We start from the raw sequence: 13,775 nt of genomic DNA on the forward strand, positions 1-13,775 counted from the left end.
GGCCTCCCCGATGACCGACATCCGCACCCCGAGCCCCCGCACCCGCTCCGGCCTCACCGATGACCGACATCCGCTTGCGCGTGTTGTTGAAGTCCAGAATGGCCAGCAGCTGGTAGGTGACGGCCGTGCCCATCTCACAGACGGTGATGGTTTTGGGGGTACGAGAGCGGAACACAAAGCCAAAGTTCCTGGCTGCGGTGACCAAGGCCCCCTCATCTGGGGACTGGGCTTTGTAGTACAGCTCCCCTGGGTGGGGAGGGAGAACACGCAGGGCATAAGTGGCCACCCTCCTGGCCACGAGCCCCACCCAGGAAGCCCCAGGCCGGTGAGGGGAAGGCGGGGAGGGCGCAGGCCCGCTGCGTGCTCACCCTCATTCTTTTCCTCGGACATGACGGTGTGACACAGGGAGAGGAGGCGGAAGAACTCGTGCGTGTGGGGGTCCCCCGTCTTGACGGCCTCCAAGAGGGTGGGGTCCCAGAATAAGAACTTCTTGTCGGCCAGAGGATTGAAAGAGAAGTCTACGGGTTCAGGCCTCTGGGGCAGGTAAGAGGGCAATGAGCCGGGAGTGGGTCGGCGGGGGGCACCCCGGGGGAGGGGCCGCCCCTTCCCCCGTCCCCTGCCTTTCCAGCTCCTGGACCTCAAAATTCCCGCTGCTGCGTTACCGCAGTGTGTAGCCGCTACGCTGCAGGTCTGAAACTAATGTAATTGTGAACATCGACTGTCATCTAAAAACAAACGTAAACTACAAGAAAAATAATGGAAAGTAAGTTTAAAAAAACAAAGCAAGGGTCCGTCTCAGAGTCAGAGTCAGGCTGTGACGGTGGAGGCAGAGGTGGGGGTGGGTGACGGGGCCGTAGGCCGAGGCCTGGGGCCGTTTCCAGAAGCTGCAACAGACAGGAAGAGACCCTCTCCGGAGCCTGCAGAAGGACCCACCTCTGCCGACCCCCGATGTCAGCCCTGTGAGACTCATTCTGGATTTCTGACCCCCAGAACTGCAGGAGAATAAATCTGTGTTGTTTTAAAATCAGTCGGTCGATAAAAATAGAATTTAAAAAAAAATTCCCACTGCTACCAATTCTTCCTTTAAATCTCCGTGTCTCGAAGCGGCCTCCACGTCCCGACCAGGCAACCGTCACCCCTAACTACACCGACCGTCACAGGCCAGGCACCCTGTGTTTAACTGGCACAGAGAGTGACTGTGGAGGCTGGACCTTACCTCTCCCAGTTCCGCTTTGTGTCCCAGGACATCGAACACGTCCCCTACACGCGGCCGGGACAGAGGAGAAGCAACGTGAGAGCTCAGAGCCAGGGGACGGGCTGCAGCACAGGACCCCCCGCCGAGCAAACGCCACACACTCACACTGTGACGCGAGGGACAGGTGGCACCTGGCACCCTGGACCCTCAGGACCCCAGGACTGAAGGTCACGGGACCGGCCGCTCCCCGGGCTGGTGCCCATGAGCCCTGCCCGCTCTCTCCCGGGGCAGCGCCTGGCCTGCACCCGCCCAGGCCTCCCGGGCAGCCTCTGGGCCCTGGGGCGTCCACACCAGACACGGCCACACACTGGTCGTCAGGCCGGGGTTAGAACAGAAAGTGGTTACGAGGCCACATGGTGAAAGTCAGACACCATAGGCCCCGCCCACGCCGGCTGAGGCTCAGCCACCAGGCCACTGCCACAGGCCATGCTGGAAAGACTGGAGTGGTCACACTCCAGACTCACGAGGCCCCTGAGTGGCACCGCGGGTCCAGCCCGGCCAGGATGACCAGGGGCCAGCGTCCGGGGCTTCACTGGGACCGGCCAGGGGCCCCGCTGCCAGGGCAGAGAGCGAGGCAGGGTGTCGGCAGTGACGGGCAGCATGGTCAGCGCCCGTGTCCCCACGCGGCGCAGAGGGGGCCCTCCTGCCCCGCAGACGCCGGACGCCGAGACAGCGACAGCCTAGCCCTGCCTCCGTCCAGGGGGGCCAGGGCCGCCTACCGTAGCTGCGGCCGTGGATGGAGCACTTGCTGAAGACCATGATGTTCTGCGTGAGCGTGCCCGTCTTGTCGGAGAAGACGTACTCCACCTGGCCCAGCTCCTCGCTCAGCGTGGTGGTGCGGGCCTCGGCCGGCGTGCGGCGCCTCGCACAGAACATCTTCTTGTCCCAGTTGATGAAGTAGCTGTGGCCCAGGCGGATGACCTCCACGCTGCACGGGGGACAGGGCGTGAGGCGGGGCGGGGCGCGCACCCCCCCACACGGGCCTTCGCTGCGGGCCCTCGGCCGGGGCGGGGGCGGGAACGGAGTGGACACCAGAGGCCTGGGCGGACAGGGCGAGGAGAGCCTGCCGGCGGCCGGCCACGGGGGGCGGCACAGGAGTCCACGCCCCCGACCCCGACCCTCTAATGCTGTCCAGACAAAAAAGGTGCAGGGGGCCGGGCGGGGGTGGGGCAGACGGCACAGGACAGCGGGACGAGGGGCTGCGGACAGGGCGCTCGGCCAGTTCTTACCTTGGGACTAATAAGAGAAACCGTGCAGAGAAAACGAGAACGTGCGAGAGGGGAGGGAGAGAGAGAGAGAGAGTGAGGGTGCTGCGCGTGCCACGGCGAGGCGGGCGTCACCCGGCCAGGGGCCACGGCGGGCGAGCACGCCGGGAGGCCCGCAGCCCCGTCCTCGCTGCCCGAGCTCGCCCACACGCTCTGGGCTCAGGGGCTTCCAGAAAGAACCAGGCAAGTGCGATGCCGCCTCTGAAGGGAGCTGGGCCGCAGGCGCCTGGGACGGGAGGCCGCCGCACAGCGGCGTGCCGCCCTCGACACCCCCCGCGAACTCAGGCCCCCAGCTTCGCCAGGCGTTACCTCTGGGAGACAGACAGTCAGAGCTTCAGAAAGGGCCCTGCGTTTAGCTGCAGCGCAGCCGAGTGATGGGGCCACACCGGCACCCGCTCTGACCCGGCCGGAGCTGCCGTCAGAAGCCAGCGACCAGGCGAAAAACAAGCTGGCTGGAAACACGTCCATCGCCTTTCCCCAAACACGGCTGACCAAGCCCCCTCCCGCCTCCCCCAACACACGTTAACCCGACGAGACTCGAAGGAAAACTCTCCTGGGCAGCTACCGAGACTTTCTTAGGCTTAGACACAGAACACATTCAGCAAAGCCCAAACATGGGGGGAAAATTAGATTGTAAGCGACAGAGCATTTAAATGGTAGCGAAGCATCAGTTACAACAACAGTGATGGACATACAGCCACCCGGTACTTGGAACTTAATTTTTAAACTATTTTTCAATCGCGTATCTTATATCAAGATACTCCCATGAAGAAAGTGGGCCATGTATTGCCATTCCCCTTTTCCAGGAGAAAACCGAGGCCTCGAGCAACTGTGCCTGAGGTCACGTGACTCACGAGACCGCAGGACGAGACCCGGGACCTCTGAGACGCCCTAGGAAAGCACCAGCTGAACACACTCAGCACAGAAACTCTACCTTCCATCACCGCCATCAGCACTAGGACTCGGGGCCCGTGGGGAGACCCAAGGACTGTCTGGGGAACCCGAATGGACAAACAGAGGCGCACAGGAAGTTCCGAGGTGTCCAGGAAGCAGTTCCTTAAAAAGGCTGCAGGTTCCTTATCTCCAGTGCTGGCTCTAAGTACTAAAGAAAACCTCTCCTTCTGGCCGTTCTTCACCTCCACAGTCCCGCTTTCCGGTCACGACCGCCGGTCACGATCACGGTCACGATCACGGTCACGATCACGGTCACGACCGGGCTGGCCACGTATCACGCTCACGACACGGTTACGACACGTCACGGGACTACGTCACGACACGGGTTGGCCGGATTACCGGTCAAGCCGCGCACTTCTGCTACCAATTTCACTTATCTTCTCTCTGTGTCCTATCCCTATTGACAGCCTTGTTTGCTAGGCATCTTAAAAATATTTTATTTTAATCAGCACTTTTTAAAGTACAAAGGCCAGAGGCGAAGACTCAAGACCCTCTACAATCAGGAACAAACACGCACGGCCAGCTCTCCGCCCGCAGCCAAATTGCTCCCCCACCATTCCCAGGTTCCCATCTCCAGCCCTCTGCCCGAGCCTTACTTTCAAGCCCAGGGCAAAAGCCACCTCTTCAGGGACGTCCTCCCTGATTAACTGCACGGGGAGCGACGGGCCTCCCGCATGGCATCTCGGTGTCTTACGCCGTTTGTATCCCCCCCTACACCCCGCCTGCTGCTTTTGAAGGCAGAGGCCACGCCCTGCATCTCTGTCCCCTCGCTGTGCACACGAGGCTGCATGTGGGTGGGGCGACTTCTATAGCCCACGACCCGTGCTGTTTCTAACGTTTCCTCCTCTGCTAGGCTGAGGCTCCCAGAGGGGAGATCCGCCCCCTAACACGTCTTCCCACAGGCCACGCACCTAACAAGCTCCTTTGCGCAGAGCCGGCATGCCGTAAACACGTGCCAGACAAATCAACACGGCCCCCTCTGACTCCAAGGGGCCAGGAGCCTGGCGGAGTTAGCTCTGCAGACCTAGTTGAAAGTTCACGGTACAGGGAGGAGGGGGCGCTGTGCTGCTGCTTCTCGGGGGTTTCACCTCCACGGACGAGGGGAGCTCGCCAGGGGGCCACCCGAGCTCCATGGGGACCCGGGGGGAGAAGGCACGCACCTGACGTAGAGCGATATGGGCACGACGGTATTGAGGATGATGATGTAGGACCAGAAGGAGAGGAAGCCAGAGAAAAAGGCACTGTCCACTGCCTCGTCCCAGGGCAGGTAAACCTGGAAGCGCGTCCCGACCTCGTGCTCCCAGATGGCGTTGCCAATGGCCAGGATCACCCCCATGCAGACCAGGAACCCAAAGATCTGGGGAGGGAGGAGAAGCGGGGCTGAGGCTGCCGCTCAGGGAACCCAGGGCGTCGCTGAAGGCCGCTGCTCGTGCCTGAGCCCTCGAGAGCTCGGGTGCCTTCAAACCGGTGGCACGCTCTAGAGCGAGCTTCCCAGACCGGTAACAGGCTCGTCTGCCACCGTCACGTGGCCTTCTCTCCGAACACTGTTCCCATCTGTGTGATGGGGAAGCTGAAATGGTCGTGCGACTCCCCACGCCCGACCCCACAGCCTGGAGCCCTCCGAGGCCTCAAGGATGGCAGGTGAGGGCCAAGCCCCTTCCCACACGACCAAGGAGCTTGCTGGAACCGCCCATCTGCAGCGCTAAGCCCCTGCAGGCCAATGGCCGCTGGGTTTCCATCAAGTCCATTATCTCATAAAAGCTGCCCCTCACTTGTTTTCAACCAGAGAAACAAATCATATGTAGATTTCTCGATAGCCAAAAGTCTCATAAAGCTCGGAGTCCTTGCAGAGGGATCCTAAGAAAGTCTCGGAGGTTGAAAGGAAAACATCCAGGCCAGGGTCCCGCTGCAGACACCTCTCGGCAGGGCAGCCCCTGCTCCTGCTAGCCCCAGAGCAGAACAGGAGCCGCCCTGGCGCCCAAGGACCACCAGGGGGCGATGCCGCCTCTGTGAGGCACCGCCGGGCCCGAGGCTGGGTTTCTGCAAACGCTTTAGGGCCAGCAGACACCGTCTCAGGGCTGGCGTGGGGGGCGGACAGGCGGCAGGCAGTGGGGGCGCGAGAAAGGGAGGAGAAGCCAACGAGGCGCTCAGATTTCTAGCCCAACAAGAGAAGGATTCAGGAATCACCAAAAACCAACAGAAACTTTTCCTCTGGGACTCTTCCCCCTTGGAAGTCAGGGGAAAAGCCCCATGCTCCATCCTCCAGATGGAAATTTCCCTTTTCGTTCCCTCTCCATCCCCATGAAGGCCTCCTTGTCCCCAGCGAGAGCAAACAGAAGGTCACATGCTGCTCTCGGCACCGTCATCACTGGAATCCAGAGAAGGAGAGACTTGTTTCAGCTCCCTTTAATTTGTTGATTCACGCACGTTCCTAAGGTTTTTAAAAATAATATCTTCCAAGGCTAAAAGGGGCTTGAAATAAACACTGCCTTTGAGAAGCTGACCCGCCAGTGACTCTACAGCCAAAACCCGAAGCCTGGCTCCTGCCCGGGGGAGGAGAGAGGGGCGCACAGGGAGACCCGGGGGAGGGGCCTTACCCAGAGCACCAGTGTGTTCATCAGGCGATCGATGCTGGTTCTCTTGAACTTCGTCCTTCCGCTGTTCTGCATGAGCTTAGTGTCAGGCCCTAGAAGGGGCGGGGAAGGGCTGGGAAAGCCACCTAGCAACCCCGGCTGCCTCCGGGCTTCTGCCCCGGGGGCTGGGGGGCGGTTACCTCGCAGGCTGCACCCACCGCTCCCGCATCCTTCCCTCCCTCGGCCCCAGGAGGCTCACCCGCGAAGATGACCAGGCCGAAGCACCACTCCGCATTGCGCAGCACGCAGCCCCGCAGCAGCATGTTCTGGTTGCTCAGGGGGAACTTGTTCTCCTTCCAGTACAGGGTGCCGCTGAACTTGTCCAGCTTGTTGTTGGGGGGTTCGCAGATCACCTCGCCTGGACGGTGGGGAGGGGGACTCAGGGCGCCACCGCTCAGGGGCCGTCGACAGCACGGCCACAAGACAGGGGGCCCGCACACACTCTGCCGGAGGGGGTGGGGGGGACTGTGAACTGACCCCACTTCGGGGCCCCGCGACCCCGCTTGGGGACTCTAGGCTACAGGATTCAGCACGGGTCACGGCAGTTCTGACCGAAGCATCGTTTGCAGCAAAAGACTGGAAACCACGGGGTGGGGGAAGGGCTGGATGAACTGCGACAGGTCGATGCTACGAAACCTTATGCGGCTCTTACAGAGAATGAGGCCGTTTATATTTACGGGGGCCTCAGATCACGACGACAACTTCACAGGTAAAGAAAGGCCGGCTGCGGAGATCTGGGTGTAGCACGACCCCACTGACTCATGCCCACGTTTGTAGAAACAGAGAAAGTGTGGACGAAACACTCCTCTGCCAGTTACACTGGCCACCCGGGGGCGGGGGGGCACAACCAGAGGGCAGAGGGCAGGAGAGCACCGTAGTCACACCCTGCGCTGGTCTTGCCAGAAGGAGCACTCGGCACTATTCCGAGTAAGGACGAGCTGCAAGTCAATACGTGCAGCAAGGAAGACCTCTTGAAACGACCCTCAATTCAAACGTGGTGGCGGCCACCTAGCCCTCCTGACCCCCCGCCCCACCGCACGAGAGTCCAGGGAGCGGCATGCTCACAGCGACCAGCAGCCGAGAGGAAGAAGGGCAGTTTAAAGCCCAAACCGAACACCACTTCTCCAGGATCACTCACCATCGAACTTGGCGAGCTTGCTGATGTCCCCCAGCTCCGAGGTGACCGGGATGGCCTGGCGCACTTTCATGTTGGTCTCTCTGGAAGGAGAGTGTCCCTGGGTCCTGGCTCTCTTGCCCTCCCTCAGATCCCCCCCGGGAGCCCCTGACCATGCGCGTCCCCGAAGGTCCCCGAGCCTTACTGCACGCTCAACGTCTTAAGTCTCGCTTACCCCGAGTTTCCCCACAGGTGCAAAGCAGACCCGAGAGCCTCTTTCAAAAGCTTTTTAGCCCAAAGGCAGCAGGAGAGGTGTGTGACTCACCCGTCGAGCTCCGCTGTCTCGATGTAACACAGCCCGTGGGGCTCGCTGCTGGACAGGAGGAGGAGGTCCGCCTGCAGAGAAAACCGCGTGAGGACCCCGCGGAGCCGCCAACACCCCACGGGCTCCCCCACCACCGCCCTCGCTGTGCTCGGTCCCGAGGACGTGCGTGGCTAGAAGGGAGCCGGCCTCATGCATGCTCGTGACACAGCGCTTCCCACTCGGGAACGGTTGCTTCCACGGGTGTTGGAGCCGGCGACACTCGTCCCTTTGGGCCAAAGAAAAGGAAGCGCCCGCAGGCCTGCGGGGCAGCTGGTCCCTTACCGCCACGAACTGGTTGTTTTCCAGCTTGATGATGTCACCGACGCGGACATTCATCCACTGCTCCTGCTGGAGGCTGGGGCGACGAGGAGACAGAGGGGAGTTGCGTCAGGGCCACGGAAGTCCCCGGGGACCCCTTCCGTCCCCAAGGCCCTCGGCCTCCAACAGGCACTCACATTTCCATTGATCAGCACCTGAGACTGACGGTTATTCACCTGGTTATCGCTCCTGTGTCGGAACTGAAGGGAAGGAGACAGAGAGGTAAGACACCTTCTCCTGCCCGAAGGACGGAGCCCATCGGCGGAACACCGGGTACTACCTGCGCACACCTGTTCACAGATCTGCTCTCTCCCCGCCCCCGCCCCGCCCCCTCACCCGGCCAAGACAGCACACGTCTAGCCGGACCAGGTAAGGAACGGCGATGGAACGACTCACGTAGTCATCGGTGGCATCTTTGACCGCCGTGATGGTGAGGACGAGAACCAAAGGCACGATGGTGGTGAACCAGGAAAGGGAGGAGATCTGCGGGATCAGCTGCAAAGGAGAAAGAGAAGCCCATGCCTGAGGCCCCGCCCTGTGCCTTCTTGTCACCCAGACCTTGCTCTTCCTCCACTGTTTTGGCTTTGTGACTTGCAAAGGGTCTGTCACGGGCCACGTACCTGCAGAATGAGAAGGAACAGGAAGTAGGTATTGGCGACTTCCTGGAACTGCTCAAAGAGGTTGACAGGCAGGAAGGTGAGAATATTGTACTTGGAGGTCTTGATGCAGTTACTCTATGGCGGTGGGAAAGAAGATGATGAGGCCGGCTCCGACCCCACCCCAGAACCAGAACCAGAACCAGACGGAGGCTGCCTCCTCCATCTACGCCGCCCCAAGCCTCTGCTCCCAAAAGCCGGCAACCACGGGGGTGGGAGGGGGACAGGGGAGGAGAGAAGCGAGTCTCAGGGGACCAGTGTGTCCCCTTCTCTGACAGGCGAAGACATGAAAATCCAGCACAGCAGCGGACGCAGACTATGGAGGACGCTGCCTTTCCCCCGCCCCAAGCGCCCTCCCGGTCATCCCCGTGGTCAGCCCCGCGCCCGGCCCGCTCTCCCTGCTGCACCCCGCAGCTCGGGGGAGCCACTCACCGCATACTGGAACTTCTCGTTGTATTCCCTGTCGTTGGCCCGCGCCCTCCTCTCTTCTTCTGCAACAGAGGGGTCCGCGGTCAGCGCCACGCCCGGCTCTGCGGGGATCCCACCGAGGGTCCCCGGCTCTTCCCCCGGCTCTTCCCACGCACGGTCTAGTTTTAAGGAATTAGTGCCACGCCTGCGGTGTCACTACACCCTTCCCGTGATCCGCCTCTCACCACCAGCCTGACCGCTGGGCCCTGCGGGCTTGACATGGGCGAGACAGGACGCAGCCCTTCCTCACGCAATGTCGAGGTCTCCACCGGGGGCACTCAGCTCCTCGCCCATCCCTCCAGTTCATGCCTCAGACACGCACGGTCTTGGGATCCCCACAGGACCCCAAGGCCGGAGACGCGAGGCTTCCTTCCCCTGGGAACCCCTACAAATCTAGCCCTGGTGCTGTGCCCCGCTAACCTGGGGCGGGGGTGGGGAGTCACCCTGTCCTGGAAAGGCCCTGCGGCAGCATCCCAGCCCCACGTATAGGCCCCCCTACAGGAGCCTCCGCTTGTCACATGTCACCAGCAGCAGCTTCTGACTGGCCCACAATGACATCACCTTATTTTAAAGCTCATCTTCAAGTAGAAGGGGGGGTCGGGGATGTGGGTCATGCAGACCGAGACAGAGATGACGGACGGGGGATGGGACACGCTGGAGACCACCGCTCTCTGACCGTAACCTTCCTTGTGCCACCTGCCACCTGCCACATTTCCCCCAAACAACACATTTGTCACTGAGTGACAAATGAGCTGCACCCCTGCTGAACCCCCCCGCAGACCTGGAGCTGTTAGCGAGTTCAGGTACAGACCATGCGGGCATCCCGTGAAGGGCTCTGCCCCCACTCCCAGGGTCACTGTGACCACAGGCTGGAAAAGGGGGTTGCATCCTGGTTAGGCGGCCAGCACGCGCCTTATACCCGTCCTGGAGCCAAAAGCAGCACCCAGGACCCTTCCGTCCCCCAGACCCCTGCAGAGCACACTGCAGCCACGAAACCTCAGACCCGGCACTGCGTCCTCTGCCTTCCCAGAGCGCTGCGCTCTCTCCCCGCACGCCACTTACTCCCACGGGGACAGCCGGGGTTGAGACCCCTGCGCAGTCACCGAAGGCCCTGCCGAGGGAGAGCCGGGGGCCGGACCCTTCGGAGCCAGGACCTCCGGGTCTGGAGAGGAGCGGGCCAGGGAAGGCCGGGGGAGGCGGAGGACAAGCGAACGTGAGGGCGGGAGAGGGACAATGCGCTCGGGAGGGCTGCCGGTCGCTGCCTCCCGTTACCTGTCCCCCAGGAGCTTCGGCTCGCCCGGCCCACTTCTCCGGCATCTCTGGGGACCATCGAGGGCGGACTGTTCCCACCTGTCAAGGGCGCCGATGGGCGGCCCCGGGAGCGGCCGGGCGTCGCCAGAGGGGAGCCCCGGGCGGCCGGGCGCCTCTGCAGTTCCGCCATCTCCGCGTCGCCTCACCTTCCGTTGCCGCCGCCGCCGGTGCCGTTGCTGCCCCCCCAGGCCCTCGCGGTTCTCGCGGTTGAAAGGGTTCTGGTAGCAGGCGGCTCTGGGTTTCCGTTTCTCGGCTGCCTCCGCTGCTGCAGGGTTCGGCCCGCCATGCCGCGTAGGCGCGAAAGCCTCCAGTCTTCACTTCCCGCCTCGGCCACATGCGGGCGAGGGCCGCCTCCAGTGCTGTCCAGGGCACCGCTGTCCTACCCCGCCCCCTCGCCCGGCAGGAAAACCGGAGGGACCCGGGGGGATGGGCAAAGTGGGGGGAGAAGACGGGGACGCAACGCCCAGGCTCCCCAGGCCAGAGAGCAGCAGCTCGGGGGACCCCGGGACACGCGCCCGCGTGTTTGTGGGCGAGGGGCAGGTGCTCAGGGGGAAGAGGTCTGTTTCCCGGGTCCCTCCGGGTTGGGGAGGGGTTCCGGGCCACCCTCCTTCAGACCCTCGGCCAGCTGTCCCTCCTGCCTTTGCGCTCTCGGCCATAACTCCCACCCCTCTCGTCTTACCTGGGGGGCGCTTTTTTGCACACAGTGCCATCTCACCCAGCAAGGTCCCAGCAATCCCATGGGAGACCCTGCAGGAAGGTGACACGTGCGTGAGGCGGGGACCCTGAGGGTGAGGTGACGCTTCTTCCCCTCTCCAGACCCCTCCTGAAGGTTCTCTTCCCGGGTTCTAACCTTGCCCCTCCCTCCCCGGCCTCCCTTCCTTCCCTACCACCCTGCTCTTCCTGCCCCGATGGGTCCCTGACAAAGGAGAGACTCCCCACCACCGCTCCCTGGGCCTCTGCCTTGGGTCACAAGGCGGGCTGGCCGTCTACAAGACCCAAGACGCGCAGGGAAGGGAAGGGGCAAGCGGGAAGGGAAGGGGCAGACGGGGAGGCCAGACGGTGACCCCAGACGGTGCGTGACCCGAGGGGCACGGTTCTCGAGGTGCCCATCCCAGGGACAAGGAATGGCCCCAAGTGCCCTTCTGGTGGCAATGAGGGTTTACTGTGTTTACTGGAAAGCAGAATTTCCACCAAAGGGTGGGGTTGAGGGGACAGCCAGGAAACACCTGGCAGAGCATCAGGAAACAGGGTGGCAGGCTCCACCCCTCTCAGAGTTTGTAACCCCCAGCCCCCACACTGGGGCTCCCGGCAGCGCCTCCTCCCGGGGAGCCTGGCCTTCACTTCCTGCACACAGTCCCCAAACCACTTCCTCTAAGTCTGGGTCAGCCACCCTTCTGGACAAGCAAAGGGGTCTTCTCGGCCCCCGCAGGGAGCTGTCCCTCTCTCTCCCAAGCTCAGGGCAGTCAGCTTGGCACTGGGGGCAGGCCCAGGGAGCATCCGATGGACCGGTGCTTCTTTCCACCTTCCCATGTCCTTCCCTTCACCTAAAAAAGGTAAAAGGTCTGGCTTACGAGACAGGGTGGGAGCCTCAGCCCTATTCCCCAGCCTGGCCCTAAGGAAACTGCCAGCCAGGTCCTGGGGCCTCTTGTCACCTCCTCGTTCTTTGTGTGAGTGGAAAACCTTCCTCCTTGGTTCCCCTGCCTCCAGCCTACTGGGTACGCCCACCAGTCTGTCAGCCCCAAGAGATACTAATTGCCCGTCTGCCCAAGCTCTATAATTACAGACTCTGGCCACGGCCCCATCGCCCACACCAGTCCTCCCTTGGCAAACTCAGACTCCCTTCCTGAACCCCCGATCAGGCAATACCGAAAGCCAGAAGCCCTCCTCTCCCTGACCCTCCCCAGCCCCGGCAGCCCAGGGTGCCTGGCTGGGGAAGAACCTCATTCGCATCTTGGAGAGGGTGAGCCCTCCCCCAGGGCCCCCGGCCAGGGTCTCCACCCAGTCTAGCGTGTGAGTCATGGGAGGGTGGGGTGTGAAGGGAGAGGTCAAAGGAGAGGGTGCAGAGTGGCATCTCAGGTCCCACAGCCCCCCGCCCCGCGAGGGAGGCGGTCCAGAAGCACAGTCAGCCCGCGCGTTTGGGTTTCGGTCCCCCTGGAAGGGTTAACGAAGGGGCCACACACGCTCTGGGGGTCAGGAGTCTGGACACCCACCAGGAAGTTGTTTTACCTCCAGCATCCTGGGGAGACTGGAAGCTGGCTCGGCCCCAGACCTCATCCCCTCTGGGGGGCCCTACTAGGAAGGGAAAAGGAGGGGCAAACCTGGGAACAGGGATCCCTCTCACTTCTCCCCAGTCTCACAAGTCTGTCGGGGCCATTAGCCACGTCGCCCTGCCCCTGCCCCAGCCCCCTCTGCGGCCACATTTGGGATAAAAATAGCCATCTCTGAGAAGGAGGCAACCTCTCCCTCCAGGCCTGGGCCCTGCTCCTTTCCAGCCCAGACCACGGGCGGCCGAAACCCCCTTTCTGAGGAGGCCCGCAGGGGTATTTGTGGCCGGGTTGGGGAAACGGCAGGAGATGGAACCAGGACCCCCAGCTCACTTGCCGCCGACGCCACCCCTCTGGCTACCCTCCGGCGCCGAGGACAGACCCCGGACTCGTCCCCGGGCTCTGGGCGCCCAGAGCTGCACCCCTTCCGAGCACCCCCGCTTTCCCTCGCGCTCGGAGACCCCCACCTCGCAGAGACAAAGCCTCCGGGCGCCCGGTGCTCTTCTCCAGGCCCCCAAACGCGGGACCCCGGGTACCCCTCTCACCCCTCAACTTGGGCGCGGCTGGCCACATTCCCTCCTCCGTAAGCCCTGCTTGCTAGCCCTTCCTGCCCCTGCACCCCGGGCACCCCCTCAAGTGCCCTGGCCTGGTCGTGCCATATGTGCTCCCCTTCAGGCACCCTCTTCATCCTCCATATCCCCTGAGCCTCAGCCTCCCCCCACATCCCCAAGCACCGGGTGACTCCTCCCCTCCCAGGTGCCCTCCCCTGTCCGAATGCCTACTCTGCTGCCTGGGCTGGGAATCCTGCCTGACTGTCTCCCCAGGCAAGGACCCTGGGCTGAGTCCGCGCCTCAGGTTTGCTTCTCCTGCCTGCAGGCCTTGTGCTCTCATGCGCGCGCTCAGCCTGCCCAGTTTCTCCGGCTGGCCTCCCACTCAAGTGCCTGGTGCCTGGAAGGTGCCTGCCCGGCGGTGCAGCACAGGCTCTTGGCGTGCTTATTCATGCTGGGGGCTGGGGTGGGATCGCCTGGCCTGAGCCTCGGCTCCCGCCCCTTCAGTTGTGTCTCTGGCTGGGCCTCGGCCCTGCTACTTTGTGTTACTAGTGCTCTCTGGTCATGCTAAGGGGCGTGGAAGTGAGATTTTATAGGGGTGCAGTTGGGAGAGAGGGCGGGGGGC

The 13,775-nt window shown here is 62.7% G+C and overlaps 1 protein-coding gene across 2 annotated transcripts in view; it reads right to left on the minus strand.

Annotated features, from left to right (window-relative positions):
- ATP8B2 (ATPase phospholipid transporting 8B2) overlaps positions 1-13,775 on the minus strand; it is a 21,485-nt gene that overhangs the window by 7,116 nt on the left and 594 nt on the right. Inside the window, exons 2-16 of one of the 2 annotated variants that reach the window (XM_039849604.1) lie at positions 11,018-11,085; positions 8,992-9,050; positions 8,524-8,637; positions 8,300-8,398; positions 8,041-8,103; positions 7,868-7,940; positions 7,547-7,617; positions 7,246-7,325; positions 6,307-6,465; positions 6,072-6,160; positions 4,635-4,831; positions 1,975-2,183; positions 1,217-1,260; positions 369-534; positions 58-246 (exon numbers count right to left, since the gene is read on the minus strand). In XM_039849604.1, coding sequence (XP_039705538.1) covers positions 58-246; positions 369-534; positions 1,217-1,260; positions 1,975-2,183; positions 4,635-4,831; positions 6,072-6,160; positions 6,307-6,465; positions 7,246-7,325; positions 7,547-7,617; positions 7,868-7,940; positions 8,041-8,048 — 1,285 coding nt within the window. In that variant the 5' untranslated portion in view covers positions 8,049-8,103; positions 8,300-8,398; positions 8,524-8,637; positions 8,992-9,050; positions 11,018-11,085. Of the gene's footprint in view, positions 1-57; positions 247-368; positions 535-1,216; positions 1,261-1,974; positions 2,184-4,634; positions 4,832-6,071; positions 6,161-6,306; positions 6,466-7,245; positions 7,326-7,546; positions 7,618-7,867; positions 7,941-8,034; positions 8,104-8,299; positions 8,399-8,523; positions 8,638-8,991; positions 9,051-11,017; positions 11,086-13,775 lie in introns of those variants that run through there. The other variant, XM_039849605.1, reaches the window with a different exon arrangement.

Source organism: Pteropus medius, unplaced genomic scaffold (genome assembly GCF_902729225.1).
Source record: "Pteropus medius unplaced genomic scaffold, Ma_sr-lr_union100, whole genome shotgun sequence".
NCBI classification, from domain to species: Eukaryota; Metazoa; Chordata; class Mammalia; order Chiroptera; family Pteropodidae; genus Pteropus; species Pteropus medius.